Here is a 26,305-nt window from a genome sequence, read left to right as displayed (position 1 = left end):
GACACATTAGTGTCTCTTCTCCATGCCACGCTTCAACACAATTGTCTCCTTTCCCTTGCCTTTCAATATCTCTTATCACCTATTGTCTTTTTTCCCTTGCCTCATTTTGGGTTAGAAGCATTGAGCCATGGCATACATGTCGAAGTAAAAGCCATCCCAAAATGATCAAAGCAAGTGTGCTAAAGGAGCTTTGAGGATCCATAATAAGTGATGCATAATGTATGGAGGCTAAGGCTGTAAAAACAAAATCCTGGTTTGGATGTATAAAGTCTTTATCTAGGATCATTGGTTCTATAATTTTAACATACAAATGAATATCTAAACAGCAAGTTCAACAAATCAATGGCAAGAAGTGTAATCCATGTCTTTTGTTTCATTGGATTTTGGAGGTGGATTCTAGCTTGTTTGGGATGTGAAGCATTGGATTATGCATGTTAAAATTTGGTAATTGTGTCAAAAAGCATTCGAATATGTTTATGCCACTTAAACTCTTCACACAGAAAGGTTGCATCTTACATCTCTTACAGAGGAAAGTGCTTGCCACAAGAATTAGAATTAGGATTTTTGTGGGTGCTAAGGACCAATGCAAAAGCTGATTATAAGATTACACTTTTGAGACAATTGTCTTGTATAATGTATACAACTTTCTTCAATGCAAAAACGGAATACAAATATTGGACTAATACATGTAAGAAACAATCAATTGGATCGTAAGATAAACAACTTACTCATAAAACTATATTAACTCACACTCTTCTCCGTATCCTTGATCTCAAGCTATTGCCGCCTGGATTGTCTCGGCCTCGGTAGGACGCCACCATGACTTCTGAACAGAGAGCAATCCTTCTCCATCTTTGGAATGTGTCATTCTTACATTCCATTTCATCGATTTCACCATCTTCTCAATTTCTCCTATCGTTTCCATGTCATCCCTTACTATAAAAGTTCCTTCTGGTCTAAGAATCCGGTCTACTTCAGCCATTACCCCAACCAAGTTGCACCTAAAGTGATTTTGTTTATAACATAGCATCAGAATTTGCAATCACAAATTATATATCGGATAGACAAAGGGGATGAATAAATGTATGTATACCTCTTTTTCAGTGAAGAGAAAAGATGATCAGCGTGGAGAAGGTCGTAAGTCCGAGGGTAAGTGCTGAATGATTCACACCAATCATGATAGATTCCAAACAAACCACGTTCGTATATAATCGGAAGTGTATCAGGTGAGTCGATAGGAACTACATTCATCACCCACAGTTTCAGATCCTTCAATGCAGCAGCAAAACTGAAACCCACAAGAGAAAGAGATTTCATTAGAAATCAATCAATAGAGTCAGTTTTGTTTTGATGAAAGATTGTATAAGCTTTTGCTTACCCTCCATAGACAGCTCTCATGTCCATTACATTTCTCACGTAAGACCAATCAATTCCCATACCGTTGAGGTATGACTTTGAAACAATAGTCTTCCAGCGTTCATGGTCTGCTGTGAAATCCTCTTGTGCAGGTTTTCCATATACACCTTTCTGAGAATCTAACCACTGAGGAACAGTCTCCACTCTTTCAGGCCAACTTTCAGGCCAAACTGCTCCGCGTTTTGATGAATCTTCTGTTACCTTGTGCATACATGCCTCAAGTGGAACATTCCTGCGTCAAACAAGTATGTTAGCATCAAGAAATGCATTGCATAATCAATGATATAAGAAGGGAAACAGATAAACTACCAGGCGGCATTTTGATCATCGGAGTCTTTGCAGAGAGGTGGCTCATTTTGAGATCTTTCATTGTAGCATTTATTCGACATTGGCTTCTGGTAAATGGCAGCACCAACTTCATTCAGTTCATCTTTCTTAATTGTCATCAGTTTCCAGCACATTGCCTTTGTTAGCTTCGACATAGCTACAAAACATAGAATAGCATCCCACAAGTTAGTTAACAAAAATTGCCAAAGCCCTATTCATGGCCAAACAAAAGAGATAACAAATTTCCCAACCTTTCCATATGCCAACATCTTCCTCGGTCTTCCTGTAGACTGGAGTCGCCGACCAGACAAAGAATCCTCCCGGCCTCAACGCACGATTCAGTTCCAAAAGTAGTTTACCACCTTCAGTTCAGACGACAACAAGTTATTCAATGAAACAAAAGAAAAGCTGAATTACACTACAATATGGGAAACTTCTTACCTTCGATATGCCAAGGGACTCTACAACGAGCACAATGGATAAGGTCGAAAACAGACCCTGGAAAAGGTAATCTCGTGGTTCCCATAACATTTGACATTGCAGGAATACCACGTTCCAGAGCAAATTGCACCTGTGCCTCGTGTTCGTCTTTGGGTGCAAATGACAAAGCAAGTACATCTCTGTCAAAAAGATATCCCCCGAAGCTAGCAACCCCACACCCAACATCTAATATAACACGGGTCCTATTTCCCCACGCAATATCAGGATATGACTGCAAAAACATATTATATAATAACGTCAGTAGTTGAATGTGAAAGTTGTGTACACAATCAATGAAAGATAAATCAATAGTAAGTTGTACCTCTTGGAGGAAATCAATGTAGTGAAGAGCACCATTCTTGAACTGAGTACCTCCACCAGGGAATGTTAAGTATTCACCACTCATCTTCACCCAGTTTTGATGTCCCTTGACTTCTGCGAGCTTGGTGTGAGGGATATTGGTGTACCAGATCTGTGACAACACAAAACAGAGTAATTAATAGATATCATTCACACAAATAAAAAACATAAAGGAGCACAAGCAGGGTTTTGTCTTTCTAATATGTAATTATGTATATTGATTTTTTTTTTTATACCTTTTCTCTGCTCTTAGGCCACTTGATGGATCGCTTATACCCTTCGGAAGAGCCACAAGGCAGCGTGGAGCTTCCTCGGGACAATGCCTCTCACGATGTTCATAATGCTTTGTTGAATGAAGCTTTCTGATAGCTTGCCAATTGTCGAGGCAAGGGATGTAGTCTGGTCCAGCTGTCACGTTGCAGACTTTCCATTTAATTGAAGACACTTGTGCTTTCTTCTCGTTCTGCGATTCAACCAACTGGGTTGACCAAGCCCCACTTCCAGTGCTTGACTCCTTTGTGATTTCAGCCTGGTCACCAGCTGGGAAAACATCCTTACTCTTCTCAGTGTTCTCTTCAGTTTCACCTTCTGACTTCTTCTCGGTGTTTTCTTCAGATTCACCAGCACTCTCTTCTGTTCCATTATTACTCTCCCCAGATTTGTTTTCCTCCGAGCTCTCTTCTAGTTGTGTTTTCTCTTTTTGCTTGGCTTCATCACTTTCTGATTCCGTATCTTTCTCACCCTGTCCATCTTTTCTATCCCCATCACCATTTTTGTCATCAAATTCCTTTTTTTCCTCAACTGACTCCGTTTTCTCACCAGAGGTCTCCTCACCAGATTTCTCAGGATCAGGCTTCTCTTCGTTGCTCTCCGTGACGACCTCAGGTTCCTCGTTCTTTTCATCCGAAAAACTCTTGGAACCTCGATCAACTTCTTCACTTTTGAAATCACTCTTAGTAGTGGTTTCTACATCTTTGGAAGTCTCGCTTGAAGAGAAGTCAATAGACTCAGTTGGGGCAGACCATGAAGACATGAACATCCAAGCACCAACCAAACAAAGAGAAACAATCAAAACAATGGTAATGGTTAAGCCATATCCCGATGACTTCTTCCCGTCTACACGAGAATATCTCCCCATTGCCATGTTCCTAAACCCACAGCACACGACCCCTAGTCACATGCACCTGCAACACAACCAATCAAGAAGAGAGTACAATGAGATTTGTGATCGGAAAGACTATCTAAAGGTTTGGTTTTTAACTGTTTAGCAACTCGGACTAGTAACAAAATAAATAACAAGTATTCCATCGCAATAAGAGAACAAGGGAAGATCTCAAATGATACTGGATTCGTACACAATGGACATCAAACCATCTAACACACTATTGACTAAGACTAGTCTCATACTTGAGCTTGTTTCTTTGAGATTAGTTTGACGGGTTAAGTCCAATTTCTATGCTGAAGCAGATGTAAACAATTGCAGATCTAAAAATAGTAACTGAACCAAGTCAGCAAAATCCATAACAAAGTAAAACCCAAATCAAACATGTCAAAATCCAAATCACAATATATAAAAGCAAAATCAAGAGCATACACATCAGTAAGACGTATAAAACTAACAAAGAGAAAAGCTTTCGGATCACTTAGGAATCTTGCATTTGCAGAGAGATACCCAGAAGCAAGAACATCTCAAAGAGAAACAGAGAGAGAGAAACTAACCAGAGAAGAAAAGGGTTGGCTGAGATCTCCGAAAGATTGAAACTTTGTGAACAGAGAGAGAGACAGAGTAAAGAAAGTTCCAGATCCGGATCTAGTAGAAGAAAGAACGAGAGTAAGATACAATGATGATCCCACAAGTTTATGTATATATATATAACTCAAGAGCAAGTGGTGAGTGAGCAATTCTTACTATTAGTTGCTCTCCACTCTCCACAGTTACGGACGGTGTTAAATTACCAGAAAGTGGGATCTGATTTCTGATTTCACACCAAAAATTAATTAACTTTGCAACAGCGTTCGTTTGTTTATTTATTCACTTAACCCCGCGTCGTCGGTCACCGACATGTAGCAGCTATACATAATAAGAAGAAGACTCGAGGACAGATGAAAGACTTTTTTTTTTTTTTTTTTTTTTTTAATTAGTTCGCACATAAAACGACATCGTTTACTTGATGGCAAACAGCTAAAGCTTGTGAAAAAACTCGGACAAGGCCCATTAGGCCCACTTTTTCTCATATTAGAGAACGAAGCAGCAGAGGTAAGGAGTGAGAAAGACTATATAAAACCTGGTTATAGAGGTAACTTGGTCCCAAAGACTCCACAAATTTGCTTCTCTCTCTACTCTCTCTCTCTTTTAGATTTTGTGTCAGATTATTTCCTTATCTTTCGTCTCATCATCTTCAAATTCCATCGCCTTCGTTTATTTTTTTCCCTTTACTCTGTGCGTTAGCCAACAATGGAGATTGCTACGTCCTCGACTGCTTTCAATTTATTTCCAAAAGAAGAGAGATTTAAAAGCAAAGGTGTCAGATTCAATTTACTCGATATCTCATCGTCGCTACCTATAAACCCTAAGCCAGATGACCCACGAATTCTGACTCGATCGGGGAGATATGGCAAGGAAAAGTGCGACGTTGTAGCCGCTCCGAAGAAACGTCAACAACTTTCCGACGAAGGAACTCCATCGGTGAAGAGACAAAAGAAGACCGACGAAGTCGACTCATCTACTAAGGTATCTCACTCGTCTAGGTCAAACCCTAGTTTCGACAGTTGTTTTGTTTTCTAAATTTAGGGTAAAAAAGCTTGACTGACTGATGTGTTTTGTTTTTGTTAATTAGATTGATTTTTATTTGTTAATTAATTTGCTTACGTTTTTTACTTTTTCTGAAATCTTCTTCTTCAGGCGAAATCTATTAGGAAGTTGACACCGAGTCTTCTTCACAAAACAGAGTCCGAGTCAAAGCAAGAGACACTCCCAAAAGTCACTAAACCGGTCGATGCGAGAGCAATTACACCAAAGGTTGCTAAACCGGTGGATGCGAGAGCAATTACACCAAAGGTTACTACTAAACCGGAATTACGGCGAAGCCTGATGATGGGAGGATTGATTTGAAAAACTTGATCGCAAAGGCACAACATAAAATTCATGAGAAGAGGCACATCGATCATCGAAGAGAACACATTGCAAGGCAGAGGATAGCTGCTCGCTTAGCTCTAAATCAAGTAAGTAAACAAGATCTCAATTTTTTTTTATATTTCTTGTGCACCAAGTTGATTTGTTTTCAGGTTCTAATATTATGTTGTTTCTGTGTGTCTTTGTCAGATGGTAGCAACAGTTTTCTTTGACCATCATCTGAACTATTATAAAGAACTGGAACAGCTTGGCTACACATTCATGCGAGATGAACTTGACTGCTTGAACATGTTCAGTTTGTGGTCAAGAAGCGACTACAATGGTGAAACCAACTCTGTCTTGGAAAATAACAAAACGTCATGGAGTGATGAAGAAGAAGATTCAAGGAGAAAAAAGCAGCAGAGGCAAAAGCTTTGAGCACTCCCTCCCTGCCTGCAAGTTTCTCTGATAACAAAGCATGGTGGATCCGCTGAGAGTATTAATCAGAGCCGTCAAAGCTTAACAAGTATGTGATTATTTAAGACAGAGACAAACATATATACCAAAAGAAGAAGAAGTATAATTGTGTCGGAGTACAGTGTTTTGTTTAATTTGTGTGATTGTTCTCGCTGCAATCTATATATATATATATATAAGGCGTAATTTTGAACATGTGACGTGTCTATCTTTTCGCATAAATATGACAAAGTTTTTGAGAATACTTCTGTCTATATTATTTGCAAAAATGTCTTGCATTCTTCTTTTCAATTCATCAATAGAAAAGATTCTCGTACAGGTTTGTGTGCTCTTGTTTTGTTTAAGATGAGAAGTTACTATAAAATTATATAAAGATTCTGATACAAACAGGAGCAACTCCAGATACTCCAATAACAACCTGTTGAGACTTTGATATTACAGTAGCATTCATCCAAATGCCAATGTAAACCCCTTTGAAGTCCAAGAAAAGCTATTCAGATTCTCCAGTTACATATTCCAAATATCATATACTTCTGCTCCCAGCTTAATTGCTATAGAGATAAAGAACGCTTTGCTTTTCCGAGAAGTTACCTGAGCAACTCTGTTTTTTCAAGAGCTCTTAAACACCTGTAAGGAAGAGTTGGTGGACCAATCACCTTGCCTCTAAATTTGGTTTTGCTATCTCAACAAATTGATTGAGAATATTGAATGGAGACATAGAAAAGGCTCTTACAATGCCAATATCTAGTGCTAGATGAGCTTTACAATGGTTCTCTGCAACCACAAGAATAACAAACACTACTAATATAGTTCAAAAGATTAACTTGATGAATAAACTATAAGACAGTATCTACAACATCTATCAAGACATACTTTTTCTTATGAAAAAAAGTCAAGAACCTTAGAAATCTACAGGAATAAACTTGAAACTTTCAATCTATAAATCTTTTCAGACATTACCTTTACCACTGAAATTTATGCAAGTTTAACTTCTCTAGACGTGTGTGCATTAATATTGGTTTCAGACGTTTTAGTTTTCCTAATTATTCTCTACATATCTGAACACTAGTCCCCTGAAAGGAACCTAGGAATCCATTGAAAACTGCAGGTTTAGGGGGGTTTTATTTCTTTGAGAACATCAAAAGGCCTACAAGTTCTATATCTCTCATTCACTTATTGTACAAATCATTGTTTCTAAATGTTTCTGTATAAGATTTATACTCACACTCACATGGTTATGTCTTATCAACAGAAATTCTAATCCACGAGCTGGTTAGTAGAGTATTGGTTACCAACTTTGTGACCCCTTATGATCACATAAAACAAAGACAGAAGCATGTGTTCTGTCTGTTTGGTTTCTCTAATCTATCTAAACTCCTAAAGTTTCTCCTTTATATATAGCCTAACAAGCCTATTGGATTCTTCATCAACCATAACTTGCATTCAAAGAGTTCTAAAACACAGCTTACAAGTCTCTTTTACTTTCCAATCTGAAAACAAAAAAAACTCTTCCCTGAAAATAATGATGAACGCAAAGAAGCTCTTGAAGATGGCAAAGAAATGGCAACAGAGAGCAGCTTTAAGCAGGAAAAGAATCTCATTTCAGAGATCAACTTCTTCTACTAATAGCAGATCAACCGCTGCAGAGAAAGGCTGTTTTGTGGTTTACACATCCGATAAAATCCGCTTTGCGTTTCCAATAAGTTACCTGAGCAACCCTGTTTTCCAAGAGCTCTTGAAGATCTCTGAAGAAGAGTTTGGTCTCTCCACCGATGGACCAATCACATTGCCATTCCATTCGGGTTTCTTGGAGTATCTCATCAAATTGATCAAACGAAGAATGGATGGAGATACAGAAAAGGCTCTGCTAATGTCAATCTCTAGTGCTAGATGTTCTTTGCCATGCTCTTTTCAACAACAAGAACAATTGCTTGTATTTTAGAGAAATTAGTTAGTGTATAGCAGTTTCTATGTTTGTAAAGATTAATCCACTCTATCAGGTTAGACAGATTATTTTAGAAATAAAAACCATTTCTTTATCTCTCTCATTTACACTGTCTCATCAAAATCAACGTTTACTGTAAATAAAGAGAAAAATGAGATAACTTTGACATCATTTGTTGTGACAGTTTACTCAACCTTTTTTGCTCTAAAGCTTAAAGTCATAAACATGAGTAGAAGTAATACAAGACATGAGAATTTGTATGGTCTAAGGAAATGTGAAATTGTAGAAGGAATAATTCTCTTCTTTTTTTCCTAGCAAGAAAATCAAAGGACCTACATGCTCGTCATCTTTGCTACACCGGCACATGTCTTTCTTTGTATCTCTCTATCTGATCATTAACTTTAATCAGATTTGTTTTCTTGGTGATAAGTACAAAAAATCTAAAAAAATTGTGACTCACATTTGATTTAGCTGATGGACCACTAACCAACCTGGGACCCTTATCCTAGCAAATAAAGGTGTACACAGTTTGGTATTTTTGGCTTCTCTTGTATATATAACGTCTCAGTACCTAAATCCCATCACGTTAATGTCCATATAGGATTCATACCACATGATCATGTCTTCTCACCATAAATTCTATAGTCCACAAGTTGATTACCAACTTGGGAGACCCTTATTGATCACATAGAGTAGAGACATTAGCATGTGCCGTGTCTGGTTAGATTGCTCAGGAGCTTGTTACAAAGCCTATCTAATAGTTTCTCTCCTTCTATATAATGAAACAAGCTAATGGCATTCTTCATCAACAAGAACTTTCATTCAAAGAGCTCTACAAAAAAAAAAAGAACTCACAAAAAAATTTCTCCTTCATTCTCACTCCATCTCACTTTCCGATCTAAATCTTTGTTTAAAATGATGATGAACACAAAGAAGCTAATCAAGATGGCCAAGAAATGGCAACATAGAGCAGCCTTAAGCAGGAAAAGAATCTCATTTCAGAAGTCAAGTGCTACTCCAAGAAGCTCAGCCGCTGTAGAGAAGGGCTGTTTCGTGGTTTACACGGCGGATAACATCCGGTTTGCTTTTCCAATAAGTTACCTGAGCAACTCTATTGTCCAAGAGCTCTTGAAAATATCTGAAGAAGAGTTCGGTCTCCCGACGGAAGGACCAATCACATTGCCATTTGATTCGTCATTCTTAGAGTACATAATCAAAATGATCCAACGAAGAATAGATGGAGATACAGAAAAGGCTCTGTTGTTGTCAATCTCTACTGCTAGATGCTCTTTGCAACAACAACAATTTAGTATTAATCAACAATTGCTTGTATTTTAGAATTTAGCAAAAATCTATGTGTTTTGTAAAGTTAATAGTGGATTTGATAGACAGATCATTTCAGAAATACAAATTATTATTTTATAATCTTATTTTGTCTCATAAAACAAATCAAATCAACTTCTTTTTAAAAGGAAAAAAAAAAAACGTATAACTTCAAAAGTCACTTGTTGTGACAGTTTCAGATAAATCTCTGAATCTTTAAGCCAAAAGTTTCATTCGGTATGAGTAAATCGAATATCTCACATCACATGTAAAGGACTGCACAAGAACAAGAGAGGGTTCTTCTAACGATATGAACAAGGGGTGTGTTTTTTAGAGTAGTTAAAAAAAATGAGGGTTATTTGGTGAATTAACCATACTTGAGGGATCTGTTTTTTCCCGGGTTTATTTACCCATTTTCCCGCTAAACTGCTAATGCTTAGTAGTTTAGTACTAATCTCATCAGTTTCAGTGTATAGAGAAAAAAATAACTTAAGGGTTGTAAATTTTTCATTTTTGCCCTGACTCTGACTGACTCCGTTGGAAAGCTTTACTTTTTCTTATTTCTAAGGTATGTTAACGGCTTATGTCTGGTCTTTTCCCCGGCCCTTTCGCCTGGTTTTGCTAAGAATGTATCTTTAGTCTTTAGTGGTTCTCTTGTGTGTGTGTTTTAGATCTCATAAGAGTTTGATTTCTGCGTTTCTCCATTGGTTTTGTGTATCCTAGGTAGACCGATCGTTCTAATAAGCTATTCTATTAATTGCATTTCCCATCTAAAGTTGTTTTGAAGACTGTTCAATTTCTTTCTTGATGTAATCGTGCATTGTTCACTGTTCTTGTCTTTGAAACGGTAAGCACTATGTAGTATATAGAGTTTTTATTTTCATTAGGAACCTTTTGGTTAATCACAATGTAAGTTATTGGTTCCTTGACTGGTCTTTTTGTGTGTTTGGAGACTTATCTGATTGGGGTTTTTTGAATTTTCTTAAGAGGTTTATATTACTACAATGGATTGCAACAAAGAAGAGGCTAGAAGAGAGAAGAAAAATCCAAACAAGGTTCGTGCAGCCAAAAAGAGGAGGAGATTTGATATTGATGTTGCTGGATCTAGAACAAAACATAATAAACGGAGGCAAAAGCAGCAGGGCATCACTCAGTTTGGGAGAAGCCTTTCTGCAACAGCGGAAGAAGAGCTTAAAGCAGCAGAGACTGGATCAACTGATTTGAGTCAAGAGGTTCAAGGTAAAGAAGATCAGATAGAGTCAGTGAAAAACAAACTTATCCAGCTTAGGAGAAAAATGGAAGAGGAGACTGATAGAAAGAAGAAAGATTTGCTTCTGATACTTTCCAAAATTGAAGTGTCTGGCAAGCAGCTTGCGGCTGTTGATCAAGAACTTGAGGTGAAAGAAAAGAGAGTCCAAGAATTGAACAATCTGATCAACATCTCTGGTGAACAGCTTGACTTGAAATCCAAAGAATTAGGACGAGTCCAAAAGCTGACTGAGGCACAAAGGAAAGTACTTTGTGATATGAAAATGAAGCAGCAAGCTGATGCATGTATCAGTGACACTAGCCAAGAAGATTCAGCTGAAAGCCAACTTCAAGAAATCACAGCTCATCTTACTCCCCGAGGGGTCTCCTTATGTCTTAGAAGTTCACGTGATCCAGCAGAATATGTTCTGGAACAAATGGAAGATGGTCTTTCTGACGAAGTGTTTTTAGGGGACTTGTTCGTGGAGATTTTGGTTCTTTTTCTTGGTGAGCTCGCCAAAATTCAGCAACTGGTTAAGTCTCAACTGCAGCTCAGGGCCAGAAAAATGGCAAATTCATGGAAAAGGAAGATGACAAAACGGCCTCTTGAGGCCTTAGCCTTTCTTATGTTTATGGTGGCTTATGGATTAAAGAATTTGATCAATGAAGATGACACTGCTCTACTTGCTTCGTTTATTGCTCAATACAAACAGGCTCCAACACTCTTTCACTCTATTGGTCTCAAGCATGAGCTGATCCAAGGTTAGTTTTGTAGTCATCATCACATCTACTCAACTACACTTTATTCAATCGTTTCGATACTAAACGTTTGATTCATTCTTCTGCAGAGTTTGTTGAAGAGCTCATCACGAAAAGCCAATATTTTCCTGCAGCCCGGCTTATATGTTTGTTTAAGCTTAAGAAAGAGTTCTCATTCTCACCCTCAGAGCTCGTAACTGAAGAGATCATCAGTTTAAGGCGGTCTTTCCTGAAAAATAAATCAACTGGATCCTCCAAGGTTTAACACTTTTGTTCACTTGCATGATCTTGTGTATTTGATTATGTACGTACTGATCTTGGAGATAATGAATCTATGTTTGGTTCTTCTTTCTTTAGGGTCTACGAAAAGATGCTGGAAGATTGAACACTATACTTAAACTTGTGAGAGATCATAATCTTGAAGTCAATCTCCCTGGGGACCTCATTGTAAATCTCATGATCCAGAGAAAAAAATCAAGAGAACAACCGACCCCTCTAGTTCGTTTCCCTGGCGTGGCCGAGGATTGCTACTCATCAACAAATCCACAAGCACAACATGAATCTTCAGGTTCCTAAACCTGAGGTTATACCCTACTTGAACTAAATCCTCATCTTGCTAAATGTCTAAACGCTAGTAGGAAGTAGGAACCAAAGTTAGCGTGTATACAGCTAGTGCTCCTGGTTATTAGGGTACGTCTTAGGCTAAACTTCGTGTATTTATGTACTTGCTCTCTCTTTTGATTGCACATGTTGAGTTTTGTCTCTACAAAATTTATGATGACATCTTTTTCTTGCAAAGTTTAAAACCATATCTGTTGTTCATATATTGCCCCCAAAAAATTACTGAGCTTTTGAATAAATTCCTATTGATGAAAAAGGTTATGATACTTGGAATTATAGAGGAAAGAACTTTAGAATCTATGTAACCTTTTCACTCTCTTAAAGATCTACTATGTAACAACTGGAAATATCTACAGGTTTAAGGTTTTAACTCTCCTGAGAAACATCCAAGGCCCTACAAAGTTCTACATCTTTCATTCACTAGCACATGTCTTTGTGTTTAAGTTGAATTGTAATACATTTATTGTATAAGACTCGTACCCACATCCACATGGTCATGTCTTTTCAGGAGAAGATTATAATCCACAATTTGATGAGGAGACAAGATTGGTTACTAACTTTGGACCCCTTATGATCATATACAACAAAGACAGACACATGTATTCTGTTCGGTATGGTTGCTCTAATCTATCTAAACTCTTAAAGTTTCTCCTTTATATATAGCCTAAAAGAAGCCGGATTCTTCATCAACCAAAACTTGCATACAACACAGTTAACAAGTCTCTCTTACTTTCCAATCTGAAAAAAAAAAAAAACTCTTCCCTGAAAATAATGATGAACACGAAGAAGCTTATGAAGATGGCCAAGAAATGGCAACAGAGAGCAGCCTTAAGCAGGAAAAGAATCTCATTTCAGAGATCGATTTCTACTACTAGCAGATCAATCTCTGCAGAGAAAGGCTGTTTTGTGGTTTACACATCCGATAAAATACGCTTTGCGTTTCCAATAAGTTACCTGAACAACTCTGTTTTCCAAGAGCTCTTGAAGATATCTGAAGAAGAGTTTGGCCTCTCGACCGGAGGACCAATCACATTGCCATTCGATTCGGTTTTCTTGGAGTATCTCATCAATTTTATTCAAAGGCGAATAGACGGAGACACAGAAAAGGCTCTGCTAATGTCAATCTCTAGTGCTAGATGTTCTTTGCAACAACAAGAACAGAGTAGTCAACAATTGCTTGTATTTTAGAGAATTAAAGTGTAGCAATTTTCTTGTGTCTGTAAAGATTCTACTGTATTAGATTAGACAGATTATTTCAGAAATACAAACTATTACTTATGTTTCTCTTTTAGACTATCTCATCAAAATCAATCTTCATTGTAAACAACTAAAAATAAGATTAAATTTAACATCACTTGTTGACTTGTTGTGACAGTTCACTCAAACTGTTATCCTCTGAAACTCTTGTCAAAACAAATGGTGAAGTGGCTACAACTCTCATTCATGTCAATTCATCAATTGTCCTTATGAATCTCTTAAAAGTAATACAAGACTGGATAAGTACTGGTAGTACCAACAAAAGATGTTTGTATGATCTAAGCTTAATCTATCTCAAAGGAATAGATGATCCACTGTCTTTTTTCCTGGCCGTAAAATCTAAGGACCTGCATTCTCTTAATCTTTGTTAGCACATGTCTTTCTTTGTATCTTTCTATTGGAATCATTAATTCTAACCACATTTGGTGTCCTTGATTTCACCAAAAGATTTGTTGTCCCCTGAATAATTCTTGATCTACTTTTTTGTGACTCACATTTGATTTAGCTGATGGACCACTAACCAAATAGGGACCCTTATGCTACGAAACAAAGCTGTACAGAAGGATGAATTGGCATTTTTGGCTTCTCCTGTGTGTGTGTGTGTGTAACCTATAAGATTCATACCCACATGATCATGTCTTCTCATAATAAGTTGTTTAGTCCACACTCAACAAGTTGAGTTGCAGACATAATTGATTACCAACTTGGGGACCCTTATGATCACATAGATTAGAAACATAAGCATGTTGTGTCTGTTTAGGTTGCTCAAGAGCTTGTCACAAAGCCTATCTAATCCTAATACTTTCTCCTTCTATATAATGATGAAAAAAGCCTATGGTATACTTCATCAATCATCATAACTTTCATTCAGAGAACTCTACAAACAAAACTTACAAACCTTTTCTCTTTCTTCATCCATATCACTTTGGATCTAAATCTTTTCCCTGAAAATGATGATAAACGCAAAGAAGCTCTTGAAGATGGCCAAGAAATGGCAACAAAGAGCAGCCTTAAGCAGAAAAAGAATCTCATTTCAGAGGTCAAGGGCTTCTAACAACTCAACTGCTGCAGAAAAGGAATGTTTCGTGGTTTACACGGCGGATAAAATCCGGTTTGCGTTCCCAATAAGTTACCTGAGCAACTTTATTGTCCAAGAGCTCTTGAGAATATCTGAAGAAGAGTTTGGTCTGCCGACGGAAGGACCAATCACATTGCCATTTGATTCGGCGTTTCTAGAGTATCTCATCAAACTGATCCAAAGAAGAATGGATGGAGATACAGAAAAGGCTCTGTTAATGTCAATCTCTAGTGCTAGATGCTCTTTGCAACCACAAGAACAACAGAGTAGTATTACTCAACAACTGCTTGTATTTTAGAGTTTAGTAAATTTATATGTTTAAGCATAGTTTATAGTAGATTAGATAAGATCATTTCAGAAATACAAACTATTGTTTTGTTTTATCATTAAGTTTGTCTCTTGTCTTATCATAATACAAAATCAACTTCCATTTAAATGGAAACTTCATCGATCTTCAAAAATCACTTGTTCTGACATACAAATCTCTGAAATCTTCAAGCCATTTAACTTGATGAAACGTTTTCACTCATTTACAGAGAGATCTATTAAAACCCATTGAAGTTTCTGCAAGTTGGTTAATAGATAGGATCGGTTACCAATTTTGGGACCCCTTATGATCACATACAACAAAGACAGAGAAGCATGTTTTCATCCTGATTTGTTTGCTCTAATACATTAAAACTCAATAGGTTCTCTTAGTATATATAATGCAACAAGCCTATTGGAGTATTCATCAACCATAACATGCATTCAACTAGTTTCTACAACATAAAGTATCTTTTGATATCCAATCTAAATAGTCTTATCACAAGAAAGAGATGATGAACACAAAGAAGCTAATCAAGATGGCCAGGAAGCCATGATCAAACTTGATTTATTAAATAGTCTTAAAGAAAGGTACTTATTAAAAAGAGCATAAACGCCCAGATAACTCCAATGACATGCTCATAGCTTTCAACAAAGTCCAATGAACCATCTCTTTCTTCTTCCCCTTGTCCCTTCTCTGTCAGAATCTGAATCTGATTCTATATAGTCTGTATCCCCAAGTGGAGCATGGAATGGCTTGAGTAGGTCTGAATCGTTAACATGAAGATCCTCAACGTGGTTAACAAAGGTGCGAACGCTACAAGGTTTCTCAAACCCTTCACCAAAACCTTGGATTTCAACACGCTGGAGAATGTTCCTCTCGGGATTGAAGTAGAAAACATAAAACGGTTGGCCAGATGTATACTTGCGCATGGAAAACACGATTTCACCCGAAGCAGTCGCTCCAGCGATGTAAACGTGACGACGGAAGAAAACCTTATCGGTACTCCAAGTGTAGGTATGTTTCGACCAATCCTGCTTCGCTACATCCTCTAAAACCCACACATGCAACTCATTATTGGCATCAGCGACGAGATTCTTTTCCAAATAGTTGTCGACATCCAACTCATAAGTAGCAGCCTGATAAATGTCGAAATCATCCTCCCAGTAAATCATAGCTAATTTGCCCTTAAAGTTGATCAATCGACAAAACCTTTCAACGAAAATAAAGCTGAACTTTTCAGACCTCACATGGAAGCAAACAATCACATAATCAGACAATGTAGCACCATTTATGTTATCCCAACCCTTGGTGTCACCTAAGTAGTACACAACACCGTTGATACAAACCCCATCACTCCTAATCTCATGTCGCAAGGGACATTTAATCTTTCTCCAGCTCATATCAGAAGCAGCTCCAAACGTAAGAACATAATGATGACCAGGACCAGAAGCATAGGCCATGTACAATACCTTGTACTGCTTCCCAATCGGATCAAATCCGAAAAAGCTAAAAGCTTTTCTGTAAGTATAGCGTTTAGGTAAGACCGCGTACCGTCCAGTGTTTGGGTTACAGATGACAGGTCTTCCCTGGTATCGACAACCATGGAAATAGACCAAGCCAGAGTTGTAGCCACATGAAAAGTACTTGATGTTACTGTAATGATCGAGCTGTATATCCTCTAGAGAGAACTTCTTCACATGAAACTCGGCGGCCGATACAAGAGCCGAGGAGGATGATTTCTCATACGGATCCTCAAGCTGAGGCGAGGAGAAGAAGCACCACTCGCCACAGCTTTTGGGGTTACCGTCGTCTGCGATGGCGAATAAGAGCCGCGGCTTAGACGAGGACTTGGTCAGAAACAAGGACTTGAAGTATGGAGTAGCAAACAATGAAGCCCATTGCTTCGACACGCAACGAAACCTCGCGACTGCATCTCCAGGCAATCTCGAGATTATCTCCAGGATGAGCTCAGTCGACATGGGAGGTGTTGATTTCATCATCTGAGAAGAGTAACAGTGCAACAAGAGAACTCGGTGGGTGTGAGAATCAGAATTCAGAACGTCTCTCTCTCAGCAATTTCTTAGGGTTACAGCCGCTGAAGTCTCTCCAAGACACACCCTTTCTTTACTCACGAGCTTGGTTTATATACCGAACCGAATCCAAAGTAAATAGGTCGGTTAGGTTTTACTAAACCGTAAACCATGTAAGCTACAATTAAACCAATTGACTTTTACATTGACATTACCCCAGTCAATGAATGCTAATTTTCCAATTGAACATAAATTTGACTAAAACTGTTTTCTTTATTCTGCAATACCACTAAACGAGACATTATTTATGGTCGTCTAATGTTACAGGACTTGCTTACTAACGTTTGTAACATCCACTGTTAGGAAATGGTATTTTGAAGTGCCAAACCATCTCTATGAAGACCAATGCTCAGTCGTCATACATTTCATCGTTTTCCCTTACTGAACTCTTGTTTAAAACTTAAAAGAGCTCGAAATCTTGTGTATATTTGCGTAATATAAAAAAATTGACAAATTGCTTTGAAATTAGAGACATAAAAGACTGAAATTTACATTCAAAACTTGTACAATCTTTTACAACCAAGCAACTAGAATAAAAAGATGTGCTTTAAGAGATTGAACAAGTTCTTCATAGTAATCAGATCATCCACATTGTTGGATATGAGTTTCACCCAGCCTTAACAGGCTTTCCTACAGGCCCACTATCGAAACAGTCACCCCAAAATCCAGGAATGTAGACCGACTAAAACACACTTGTCGGACCGACAAAACTCCTAGAAGGCCCAATTGAGACGGACAGCCCAATAAGTGACGGCCCGAATAAGAACGATCACCGACTTTACTCGAAGACAATCCCACATCGATCCCGAGGCAGAGAGATGAAGCGTCCCATCAGCTATAAATACCCAGGGAGCAGCTTGCAGAAGGAATCAAGTAACATTGGCCAGGAGTCAGGAGTAAATCCGATTCTAAGCTATAGTTCAGTTAGTCATTTTGAGAATACAATTCTCTGTAATTTGCCGATCGGCTTATAACGGTTATATTGTAATTCGACGATCTTTGACTATCTTAATAAAAGTCCTTTGTTTCACCCTTCCTAAATATCATCCCCCGAGTTAGTAGAGATACTAGTTCAACACACATGAGAAGCCACTGCAACACCAAGAGAAGTATGCTGAAAACCCCTGCATTAAGTAAACAAAAAGACAAAAGATGATAACGAATACCATAAGAATGCTTTAGAAAACCAAAACAAAACCTAAGATTGATAAAAAAAATAGATGTAAACAGGTATTAAAGTAACAGGTAGCTTATGGTTTATAAAGAAGCTAACAGTGTTGCAAAGCCTGAAATTCACTTTCTGCCTAAGAAAAACGAGACAAACACAACAACATAGAGTAAAAAACAGAGTGTGACTGTGTGAGAGAATCAGACAAAAATAGTCAATCAACATGCTACAACCATCGCAATGGATGCAAATTAAGACTGGGGCGACAATTCCTTATCATCACTTTCCTCAAAATCTGAGCTAAACGAAGAAACACTATAGACACATACAACACCTAATTCACCACACTAACACAACAACATAGAGTAGCCAGGGTTTAGGGTTTATCAAGAAGAAGAAGAAATACAATAAGATTGACACAAGAGCCCCTAAACACGAACAAAGACATGATTCCAAGTTGAGTCTCTCTCACTCTCTCTGTTTTAAGCTATGAGGGAGAGGCTGTCAGCGACTGCGTTATATATAGAGACAGCAGCACTTTGATTTCAAGAAGTAGCTAAATAGGGTTTTCGGTTTATTTCCGTTCTTTTGATTTAACTTAATTAAAACCGGTATTCCAAAATTTCTCAAGTTTTTTTTTAGCTTCACTCATTTGCAAACAAATCAATGTAACAAGGCCATAACCACTGAGACTTCTGCAGACATCAAAGGGCCTACAAAGTTCTACATCTTTCATTCACTAACACATGTCTTTGTGTTTTGATTGAATTTGTAATACTATTATTGTATACGACTCGTACGTACCCACATCCACATGGTCATGTCTTTTCAGGAGAGGTTTCTAATCCATAATTTTGGTGAGGAGACAAGATTGGTTACTAACTTTTTGGGACCCCTTATGATCACATAAACAAAGACAGACGCTTGTTATTCTGTCTAGTATGGTTGCTCTTAATTTTATCTAAACTCTAAATAGTTTCTCCTTATATATATATATATATATATATAATCAAACAAGCCTATAGGATTCTTCATCAACCAAAACTTGCATTCAAAGAGTTATACAACACAGCAAACAAGTCTCTCCTACTTTTCAATCTGCAAAAATAATGATGAACACAAAGAAGCTCATGAAAATGGCCAAGAAATGGCAACAGAGAGCAGCCTTAAGCAGGAAAAGAATCTCATTTCAGAGATCAACTTCTTCTACTACTAGCAGATCAATCTCTGCAGAGAAAGGCTGTTTTGTGGTTTACACATCCGATAAAATACGCTTTGCGTTTCCAATAAGTTACCTGAACAACTCTGTTTTCCAAGAGCTCTTGAAGATATCTGAAGAAGAGTTTGGTCTCTCCACTAGTGGACCAATCACATTGCCATTCGATTCATTTTTCTTTGAGTATCTCATCAATTTGATCCAAAGGCGAATAGACGGAGACACAGAAAAGGCTTTGTTAATGTCAATCTCTAGTGCTAGATGTTCTTTGCAACAACAAGAACAGAGTCGTCAACAGTTGCTTGTATTCTAGAGAATTAGAGTGTAGCAATTTTCTTGTGTCTGTAAAGATTCTACTGTATTAGATTAGACAGATTATTTCAGAAATACAAACTATTACTTATGTTTCTCTTTTTGACTATCTCATCAAAATCAATCTTCATTGTAAACAAAGAAAAATGAGATCAATTTAATCACATGTTGTGACAGTTTTACTCAAACTGTAATGCTCTGAAACTCTGTCAAAAAAATGGTGCAGTGGCAATTCATCAATTGTCCTTATGAATCTCTTAGAGGTAATACTGGCAATTCATCCAACAAAGGATGTTTGTATAATCTAGGCTTAATCTATCTCAAAGGAACTGTAAAAATTTGAAGGAATAGTTTGATTCTCTGTATAATCTAGACTTCATCTTTGCTAGCACATGTCTTTCTTTGTATCTTTTTATTGGATCATTAATTTCAACCACATCTGCTGGCCTTGATTTCACCAAAATATTTGTTGTCCCCTGAATAATACTTGATCTATTTTTTGTGTGACTGACATTTGATTTAGCTGATGGACCACTAACCAACTAGGGACCCTTTTGCTACGAAACAAAAGCTGTACAGATGGATGAATTGGCATTTTTGGCTTCTCTTGTGTGTGTGTGTGTGTGTGTAACCTATAAGATTCATACCCACATGACCGTGTCTTCTCACAATAACTTGTTTAGTCCACACTCCACAAGTTGAGTTGCAGACATAATTGATTACCAACTTGGGACCCTTATGAGCACATAGATTAGAAACATAAGCATGTGTTGTGTCTGTTTAGGTTGCTCAGAAGCTTGTCAGTTGTCACAAAGCCTATCTAATCCTAATACTTTCTCCTTCTATATAATGATGAAAGAAGCCTATGTTATACTTCATCAATCATCATAACTTTCATTCAGAGACCTCTACAAACAAAACTTACAAACCTTTTCTCTTTCTTTATCCATATTACTTTGGATCTAAATCTTTTACCTGAAAATGATGATAAACGCAAAGAAGCTCTTGAAGATGGCCAAGAAATGGCAACAAAGAGCAGCCTTAAGCAGAAAAAGAATCTCATTTCAGAGGTCAAGGGCTTCTTACAACTCAACTGCTGCAGAAAAGGGATGTTTCGTGGTTTACACGGCGGATAAAATCCGGTTTGCGTTCCCAATAAGTTACCTGAGCAACTCTATTGTCCAAGAGCTCTTGAGAATATCTGAAGAAGAGTTTGGTCTGCCGACGGAAGGACCAATCACACTGCCATTTGATTTGGCTTTTCTAGAGTATCTCATCAAGCTGATCCAAAGACGAATGGATGGAGATACAGAAAAGGCTCTGTTAATATCAATCTCTAGTGCTAGATGCTCTTTGCAACCACAAGAACAACAGAGTAGTATTATTACTCAACAACTGCTTGTATTTTAGAGTTTGGTAAATTTATATGTTTTAGCAGAGTTTATATTAGATTAGATAGATCATTTCAGAAATACAGACTATTGTTTTGTTAATCTTTTTAAGTTTGTCTCTTGTCTTATCATAATACAAAATCAACTTCCAAAAAAATGGAGATTTCACCTAACTTCAAAAATCACTTGATCTGACAGTTTCATATATATAAAATCTCTGAAACCTTCAAGCCATTTTAACAAAAAGTGATCTAGCTGCGAAAAGTTCATTCACTATGATTCATTGTGTTCATATGCATCTCTGTTAAGGCAAACAAAGACTGAACAAGAGAACAAGAAATGTTCTTATGACTTTAACTGACAAAATGAGTAGAGAATAGACAGCATTACTTAAAATTTAGTAGAAATTACAAAACTGATCTCTATCCACTAAAGAAAGTTCCATTTATTCTACAAAGATTAATTTGATGAAACGTTTTCAGTCGTTTACAGAGAGAGCTATTAACAACCATTGAAGTTTCTACAAATTTAGGGTTCTAACTTTTCTGAGAACACATCAACGGGCTGCATCTTTCATTCACTCAGCATCCACATGGTCATGTCTTTTCAACAGAAGTTTTAATCTACAAGTTGGTTAGTAGATAGAATTGGTTACCAATTTTGGGGCCCCTTATGATCACATACAACAAAGACAGCAGCATGAGTTCATCCTGATTTGTTTGCTCGAATACATCAAAACTCAATAGGTTCTCTTAGTAATGCAACAAGCCTATTGGATTCTACATCAACCATAACTTGCATTCAACTAGTTTCTACAACACAAAGTCTCTTTTGATATCCAATCTAAATAGTCTTATCACAAGAAAAAGATGATGAACACAAAGAAACTAATCAAGATGGCCAGGAAGCCATGATCCGACTTGATTTATAACAATAGTACTTAAAAGAAAAGAGCATAAACGCCCAGATAAAAGCACAAAATGTCATGCTCACTGCTTTCACCAAACTCCAATGAATCATCTTTACCGTCTTCCACTTGTCCCTTCTCTGTCTGAATCCGAATCTAACTATTCTGTATCCCCGAATGGAGCATGAAACGGCTTGAGCAGTTCTAAATCGTTAACATGAAGATCCTCAACGTGGTTAACAAAGGTGCGAACGCTACAAGGATTCTTAAACCCTTCACCAAAACCTTGGACTTCAACTCGTTGGAGGATGTTTCTCTCGGGATTGAAGTAGAAAACATAAAATGGTTGGCCAGATGTATACTTGCGCATGGAAAAAACTATCTCACCAGAAGCGGTGACTCCAGCAATGGAAACGTGACGACGGAAGAAGATGTTATCAGTACTCCAAGTGTAGTTGTATTTGGACCAATCCTGTTTCGCTACATCCTCAAGAACCCAAACATGCAACTCATTATTGGCATCAGCGACGAGATTCTTTTCCAAATACTTGTCGATCGATATCAAACTGATAAGTAGCAGCCTCATAAAAGTCGAAATCATCCACGCAGTAAATCATAGCTAACTTGCCCTTAAAGTTGATCAATCGACAAAACCTTTCAACGTGAATGAAGCTGAACTTTTCAGAATAACAAGCGTCTGTAACTCAGAATAACACCCACCGTGATGATTTACAGACGCTTGTTATTCTGAGAAATCTCAGCAATTTCTTAGGGTTAGCCGCTGAAGTCTCTCCAAGACGCACCCTTTTACTCACGAGCTTCGTTTATATACCGAACCGAATTACAAGTAAATAGGTCGGTTAGGTTTCACTAAACCGTACTACAATTGAACCAATAATAGACTTTACCCATCTCTTGATCAACTGTAGCTTCTTTTCCAATTGGACAAAGAAATTATGGAGCTGGTCTTTTATTTTTTGGGTTATAGTCGTCTATTGTTACATGACTTGCTTAATCATGACATCTTTATAAAGACCAATGCACAGTCGATGAAGCTCTTTCTCAAAAGAGCTCGAGATATTGTGTATATTTGCTTAATATGAAAAATTGACAAATTTCTTGGAAATTAGAGACATAAAAGACTGATATATATTTACATTTAAAACTTTTAACATCTTTTACAACCAAGCAACTACAGAAAATTTTAAAGATTGAACAAGTTCTTCGTAGTAATCAGACCATCCACAAGAGAAGCCACTTCCACACCAAGAGAAGCAAGAAGGCACACCTGCATTAAGTAAACAATAAAACAAAAGAAGATAACGAATAACATAAGAAAGAATTGGAAAACCAAAACAAAACCGAAGATTGATAAGAATAGATGTAAACAGGTATTAAAGTAACAGGTAGCTTATGGTAAAATAGAAGCTAACAGTGTCGCAAAGCCTGAAATTCACTTTTTGCCTAAGAAAAACGAAATGTCCAAACACAATTTAATCAACTTTGGACATCAGATACCATAGGCAAATCTCATCACACAAAACAACACAAAAGGATTAAAACTGCAAACTGCAATCTCAGTCGAAAGATGGTGATCTAGTGATTCTGATAATCATTGTATAATCATTCAATTTGGACATGATTTCATCATTGATTGCATATTATCAAAAGGATCTCAAAACAAAAAAAACAAACGAAAACACAAGAAGAAAGAGAGAAGAGGTCAGATGGTAGTGCATGTCTAATGAATCAACACTGTATTTCTGATTTGCAGACGTATGGTAATTATATCCTCATTCCTCCTTTTGAATAAAAATCAAAACTTTTGTTATCAAATTCACCAAATTGAAAACATAAAAAAACAAAGACTTTTAGGATCAGAAAATATGGCAAATCATTCACTCCGCCGAAGCAGATCAGACTGGGTGTCACAAAACATTAATGCCATTTCATCATATCCATCAAAAAAAGCTTTAAAACACGATTAAAAAGTAAGTATTGAGAATCAGACAAAAATAGTCAATCACCACGTTACATTCCATCGCAATGGATGCAAATTAAGACTGGGGCGACAATTTCATATCATCACTTTCCCTCAAAGATTGCATAAAAAAAACAAACGAAGATAAAACTAATCTAAGCAGAGACTATGTAAACATATAGACACACAAACAACACCTAATTCACTAACCAACCACAGCAACTAGATCATCCTATGAATAAAAAAACAAAACTTTCTACGGCCGCCGATGATTTTTTGGTTGAAGAAACAAGAGTTAGGGTTTTCGCTTTATATAGAACCAGAAGTCTACTTAGGTTTTTAGGGTTTCTCTTTTCAAGCACCGCTTGAAAATATGGGTATCCTCGGCCCATGTTTAACTTCCTTTTACGATACAATAGGCCTAATAGGAGGCCCATAATTCGATCGTCTCCCTCACTCTGTTCCAAACACACTCCCCAGAGAGAAACAACAACAACAACACGTTAAAGATTCGAAGTGATCGATCGTTTACTGGGGTTAAGCTACTTAGCTTCTAGAACAATTCGACCAGTTTCTCGTCTTCTTCATCGCCAAAAGAACACTAGTCTCTTCCTGCGCACCGTCGTCTCAAAACCAGAGCTTCAATCTCCGGAAACCACCGCTGCTGTATCTCAGCCTGAGCCGACTCCGATTCTTCCTCCTAGGAATCCTGTGGGTGGGGGCACGTGTACATTTCTCAAATCCTGATGAGGCGATCGAGTTGTTCGTTGATGGCTTCCCGGTTAAAGTACCTAAAGGTTTCACGGTTCTTCAGGCGTGTGAGGTCGCCGGAGTTGACATAATGATAACCCGAGGTTTTGTTACCATTCGCGCTTGTCTATTGCTGGAAACTGTCGGATGTGTCTACTTGTTGAGGTTGAGAAGTCTCCTAAACCTGTGGCGTCGTGTGCCATGCCTGCACTTCCCGGTTAGTTCAATAAAGTTTTCATTTTTATGTAATTTGGATTCGAAATGCTGAGGGATTGGTGTGATCATTGATTATTAGGAGAACATGGGACTTAATGTTTTTAGTTATATGCTCTTTGACGATTCAATGGTTACAGCTTACAAGTAATTGTAGTTTAAAGCTGCATTTCTATTTGGCTTTTAGTATAAGGAGGATGATGATGATGATGATGGCGATAATGAACTAATGATTATGGTGACTTGATTTTAATGTTTCCCTGGATGTTGTTGTTTTTAGCATCTTAGTGCTCATATTGACCTCAGCTGTTGATATTGTAACGTACTAGTAAAGATGCGAGTTCTTGAACTTTAGGATATCCTTATGATAAGCCTTACAGTTTCTCTTCAGCGTTTAGTATATACTTTGTCTCTGAGAAGATAAATTGGAAGAATATATATGGGATTTAATGAAGAATAATACTCCTTGCATCAAATATGAGCTATTTGTGTTGGTTATAATATTAGATTTGTCAGAGACTTTGTAACAGGGATGAAGATTAAGACTGACACACCAATAGCAAAAGAAGGCGAGTGAGGGAGTGATGGAATTTCTGTTGATGAACCATCCTTTGGATTGCCGAATATGTGACCACGGAGGAGAATGTGATCTTCAGGATCAGTCTATGGCTTTTGGATCTGACAGAGGTCGTTTCTATCTGTCGTTGATAAAAATATTGGTCCTCTTGTGAAGACTGTTATGACGCGGTGTATCCAATGTACAAGGTTACTTTAAAATAGTTAGCTTTACTTGTAACTCTAGCTTAGTGAAGTTCTGGTTTGGACATTTCGATTAATTAAGTTGTGTTATTCAGGTGTATACGATTTGCCACAGAAGTTGCTGGAGTTCAGGATCTTGGCATTCTTGTCGTGGAAGTGGAGAAGAAATTGGAACGTATGTTGAGAAACTTATGACCAGTGAACTATCTGCAAAATGTCAATAGACATCTGTCCTGTTGGAGCTCTGACGTCAAAGCCCTTTGCTTTCAAAGCCAGAAACTAGGAGTTGAAAGGAACAGAGAGTCAGAGACCGTTGATGTCACTGATGCTGTTGGGTCCAACATCCGTGTTGATAGTAGAGGACCTGAGGTGATCCGTATACTTCCACGCCTTAGTGAGGTATGCCAATTACTGGGTCATTGTCATGAAAAAAGGTAGTTTGTTGGGAACCACGTTGAACTGTTAGAACAAGGATGTAGATCTGAATAATACTCTGAATATTACTCTGTAAATGTATCGGTATACAAAGAGAAGCTTAGAGCATCATATTCTCCTTCGCTATCTCTCTTAAGTTCTCACGCAGGAGAAAGTTATACACCACATACATGAAATGTTTATGAATGAGAGGAAGAAGACTTTATACTCTCTAACTGTAAACAATTAGTTGCAGATATTTATTCCTTTTGTCTTCCTTATCCAACTTCTCAACTCTCCTCGCACGTGCCAGTCTCACGTGGCTTCTTCTTACGCACGTACACACGATGGAGCTTATCAATACCCCCCCTGCAACACCAAGCTTGTCCTC

The 26,305-nt window shown here is 37.6% G+C and overlaps 5 protein-coding genes, 1 long non-coding RNA gene, 5 other non-coding genes and 7 pseudogenes across 16 annotated transcripts; 9 read left to right on the top strand and 9 right to left on the bottom strand.

Annotated features, from left to right (window-relative positions):
- Positions 1-584: 584 nt before the first annotated feature.
- LOC147923805 (putative methyltransferase PMT24) lies at positions 585-4,639 on the bottom strand. The gene is made up of 10 exons (XM_087495300.1): positions 4,493-4,639; positions 4,303-4,393; positions 2,820-3,767; positions 2,546-2,695; positions 2,185-2,455; positions 1,995-2,105; positions 1,726-1,900; positions 1,379-1,648; positions 1,094-1,288; positions 585-1,001 (listed from the first exon to the last, which is right to left on the bottom strand). The coding sequence occupies exons 4-10, from the start codon at positions 2,627-2,629 to the stop codon at positions 773-775; spliced, it is 1,335 nt and encodes a 444-aa protein (XP_087351426.1). The 5' UTR covers positions 2,630-2,695; positions 2,820-3,767; positions 4,303-4,393; positions 4,493-4,639; the 3' UTR covers positions 585-772.
- Positions 2,632-3,727, bottom strand: LOC147923806 (putative methyltransferase PMT24 pseudogene; annotated as a pseudogene).
- Positions 4,640-4,909: 270 nt separating the features above from the next.
- On the top strand, positions 4,910-6,258 carry LOC147923804 (uncharacterized; annotated as a pseudogene).
- Positions 6,259-7,606: 1,348 nt separating this feature from the next.
- LOC147923803 (auxin-responsive protein SAUR61 pseudogene) lies at positions 7,607-8,220 on the top strand (annotated as a pseudogene).
- Positions 8,221-8,693: 473 nt separating this feature from the next.
- Positions 8,694-9,542, top strand: LOC104757279 (auxin-responsive protein SAUR63). Its single transcript, XM_010480008.3, has one exon. It carries the CDS (start codon positions 8,910-8,912, stop codon positions 9,453-9,455), a length of 546 nt encoding a protein of 181 aa, XP_010478310.1. The 5' UTR covers positions 8,694-8,909; the 3' UTR covers positions 9,456-9,542.
- A 100-nt stretch (positions 9,543-9,642) lies between these two features.
- Positions 9,643-12,269, top strand: LOC147923802 (FRIGIDA-like protein 2). The gene is made up of 4 exons (XM_010480007.3): positions 9,643-10,008; positions 10,428-11,450; positions 11,537-11,706; positions 11,805-12,269. The coding sequence occupies exons 2-4, from the start codon at positions 10,445-10,447 to the stop codon at positions 12,021-12,023; spliced, it is 1,395 nt and encodes a 464-aa protein (XP_010478309.1). The 5' UTR covers positions 9,643-10,008; positions 10,428-10,444; the 3' UTR covers positions 12,024-12,269.
- Positions 12,270-12,743: 474 nt separating this feature from the next.
- LOC104757276 (auxin-responsive protein SAUR65 pseudogene) lies at positions 12,744-13,422 on the top strand (annotated as a pseudogene). Its single transcript, XR_015587333.1, has one exon. The product of XR_015587333.1 is annotated as an auxin-responsive protein SAUR65 pseudogene (transcript).
- Positions 13,423-14,055: 633 nt separating this feature from the next.
- Positions 14,056-14,839, top strand: LOC104757275 (auxin-responsive protein SAUR63 pseudogene; annotated as a pseudogene). The gene has a single exon (XR_015587172.1). The product of XR_015587172.1 is annotated as an auxin-responsive protein SAUR63 pseudogene (transcript).
- A 291-nt stretch (positions 14,840-15,130) lies between these two features.
- On the bottom strand, positions 15,131-16,833 carry LOC104757274 (F-box protein At2g16450). The gene has a single exon (XM_010480004.3). It carries the CDS (start codon positions 16,711-16,713, stop codon positions 15,358-15,360), a length of 1,356 nt encoding a protein of 451 aa, XP_010478306.1. The 5' UTR covers positions 16,714-16,833; the 3' UTR covers positions 15,131-15,357.
- A 1,335-nt stretch (positions 16,834-18,168) lies between these two features.
- Positions 18,169-18,258, bottom strand: LOC147923801 (small nucleolar RNA U31b). The gene has a single exon (XR_015588002.1). It is a non-coding gene; the product is annotated as a small nucleolar RNA U31b (small nucleolar RNA).
- A 740-nt stretch (positions 18,259-18,998) lies between these two features.
- Positions 18,999-19,600, top strand: LOC104757273 (auxin-responsive protein SAUR66 pseudogene; annotated as a pseudogene). Its single transcript, XR_015587430.1, has one exon. The product of XR_015587430.1 is annotated as an auxin-responsive protein SAUR66 pseudogene (transcript).
- A 658-nt stretch (positions 19,601-20,258) lies between these two features.
- On the top strand, positions 20,259-20,992 carry LOC104757272 (auxin-responsive protein SAUR63 pseudogene; annotated as a pseudogene). The gene has a single exon (XR_015587171.1). The product of XR_015587171.1 is annotated as an auxin-responsive protein SAUR63 pseudogene (transcript).
- Positions 20,993-21,957: 965 nt separating this feature from the next.
- On the bottom strand, positions 21,958-22,383 carry LOC147923800 (putative F-box protein At2g02890). The gene has a single exon (XM_087496547.1). The coding sequence runs from the start codon at positions 22,381-22,383 to the stop codon at positions 21,958-21,960; it is 426 nt and encodes a 141-aa protein (XP_087352673.1).
- A 984-nt stretch (positions 22,384-23,367) lies between these two features.
- LOC147923799 (small nucleolar RNA Z196/R39/R59 family) lies at positions 23,368-23,456 on the bottom strand. Its single transcript, XR_015587990.1, has one exon. It is a non-coding gene; the product is annotated as a small nucleolar RNA Z196/R39/R59 family (small nucleolar RNA).
- Positions 23,457-23,514: 58 nt separating this feature from the next.
- LOC147923798 (small nucleolar RNA Z195/SNORD33/SNORD32 family) lies at positions 23,515-23,601 on the bottom strand. Its single transcript, XR_015587984.1, has one exon. It is a non-coding gene; the product is annotated as a small nucleolar RNA Z195/SNORD33/SNORD32 family (small nucleolar RNA).
- A 70-nt stretch (positions 23,602-23,671) lies between these two features.
- Positions 23,672-23,757, bottom strand: LOC147923797 (small nucleolar RNA snoR4a). The gene has a single exon (XR_015588014.1). It is a non-coding gene; the product is annotated as a small nucleolar RNA snoR4a (small nucleolar RNA).
- Positions 23,758-23,799: 42 nt separating this feature from the next.
- LOC147923796 (small nucleolar RNA U31b) lies at positions 23,800-23,890 on the bottom strand. The gene has a single exon (XR_015588005.1). It is a non-coding gene; the product is annotated as a small nucleolar RNA U31b (small nucleolar RNA).
- Positions 23,891-24,249: 359 nt separating this feature from the next.
- LOC147923795 (uncharacterized) lies at positions 24,250-26,053 on the top strand. Of its 2 annotated transcripts, none has more exons than XR_015586062.1 (3): positions 24,250-24,745; positions 25,258-25,506; positions 25,596-26,053. It is a non-coding gene; the product is annotated as an uncharacterized LOC147923795 (long non-coding RNA). The 2 variants fall into 2 exon arrangements; XR_015586063.1 differs by having other exon boundaries at positions 24,257-24,745; positions 25,272-25,506.
- The last annotated feature ends 252 nt before the right edge of the window (positions 26,054-26,305 follow it).

This window comes from Camelina sativa, chromosome 17, assembly GCF_030686135.1.
Source record: "Camelina sativa cultivar CO46 ecotype springtype chromosome 17, ASM3068613v1".
In the NCBI taxonomy this organism is placed as follows: domain Eukaryota; kingdom Viridiplantae; phylum Streptophyta; class Magnoliopsida; order Brassicales; family Brassicaceae; genus Camelina; species Camelina sativa.
The sequence above is the reverse complement of the archived record's forward strand: the minus strand, read 5'-3'. Positions and strand labels throughout refer to the sequence as shown.

What these genes read in the sequence shown, in the direction of transcription:
- LOC147923805 (XM_087495300.1), bottom strand. Translation starts at nt 2,629, where the DNA reads ATGAGTGGTGAATACTTAACATTCCCTGGTGGAGGTACTCAGTTCAAG. An exon ending in ATGAGAGCTGTCTATGGAGG is followed by an intron (nt 1,289 to 1,378) that starts GTAAGCAAAAGC and finishes TGTGGGTTTCAG; the next exon opens with TTTTGCTGCTGCATTGAAGG. An exon ending in TTCTCTTCACTGAAAAAGAG is followed by an intron (nt 1,002 to 1,093) that starts GTATACATACAT and finishes AAATCACTTTAG; the next exon opens with GTGCAACTTGGTTGGGGTAA.
- LOC104757279 (XM_010480008.3), top strand. Translation starts at nt 8,910, where the DNA reads ATGGCATTCTTCATCAACAAGAACTTTCATTCAAAGAGCTCTACAAAA.
- LOC147923802 (XM_010480007.3), top strand. Translation starts at nt 10,445, where the DNA reads ATGGATTGCAACAAAGAAGAGGCTAGAAGAGAGAAGAAAAATCCAAAC. An exon ending in CAAGCATGAGCTGATCCAAG is followed by an intron (nt 11,451 to 11,536) that starts GTTAGTTTTGTA and finishes ATTCTTCTGCAG; the next exon opens with AGTTTGTTGAAGAGCTCATC. An exon ending in AATCAACTGGATCCTCCAAG is followed by an intron (nt 11,707 to 11,804) that starts GTTTAACACTTT and finishes TTCTTTCTTTAG; the next exon opens with GGTCTACGAAAAGATGCTGG.
- LOC104757274 (XM_010480004.3), bottom strand. Translation starts at nt 16,713, where the DNA reads ATGATGAAATCAACACCTCCCATGTCGACTGAGCTCATCCTGGAGATA.
- LOC147923800 (XM_087496547.1), bottom strand. Translation starts at nt 22,383, where the DNA reads ATGAGGCTGCTACTTATCAGTTTGATATCGATCGACAAGTATTTGGAA.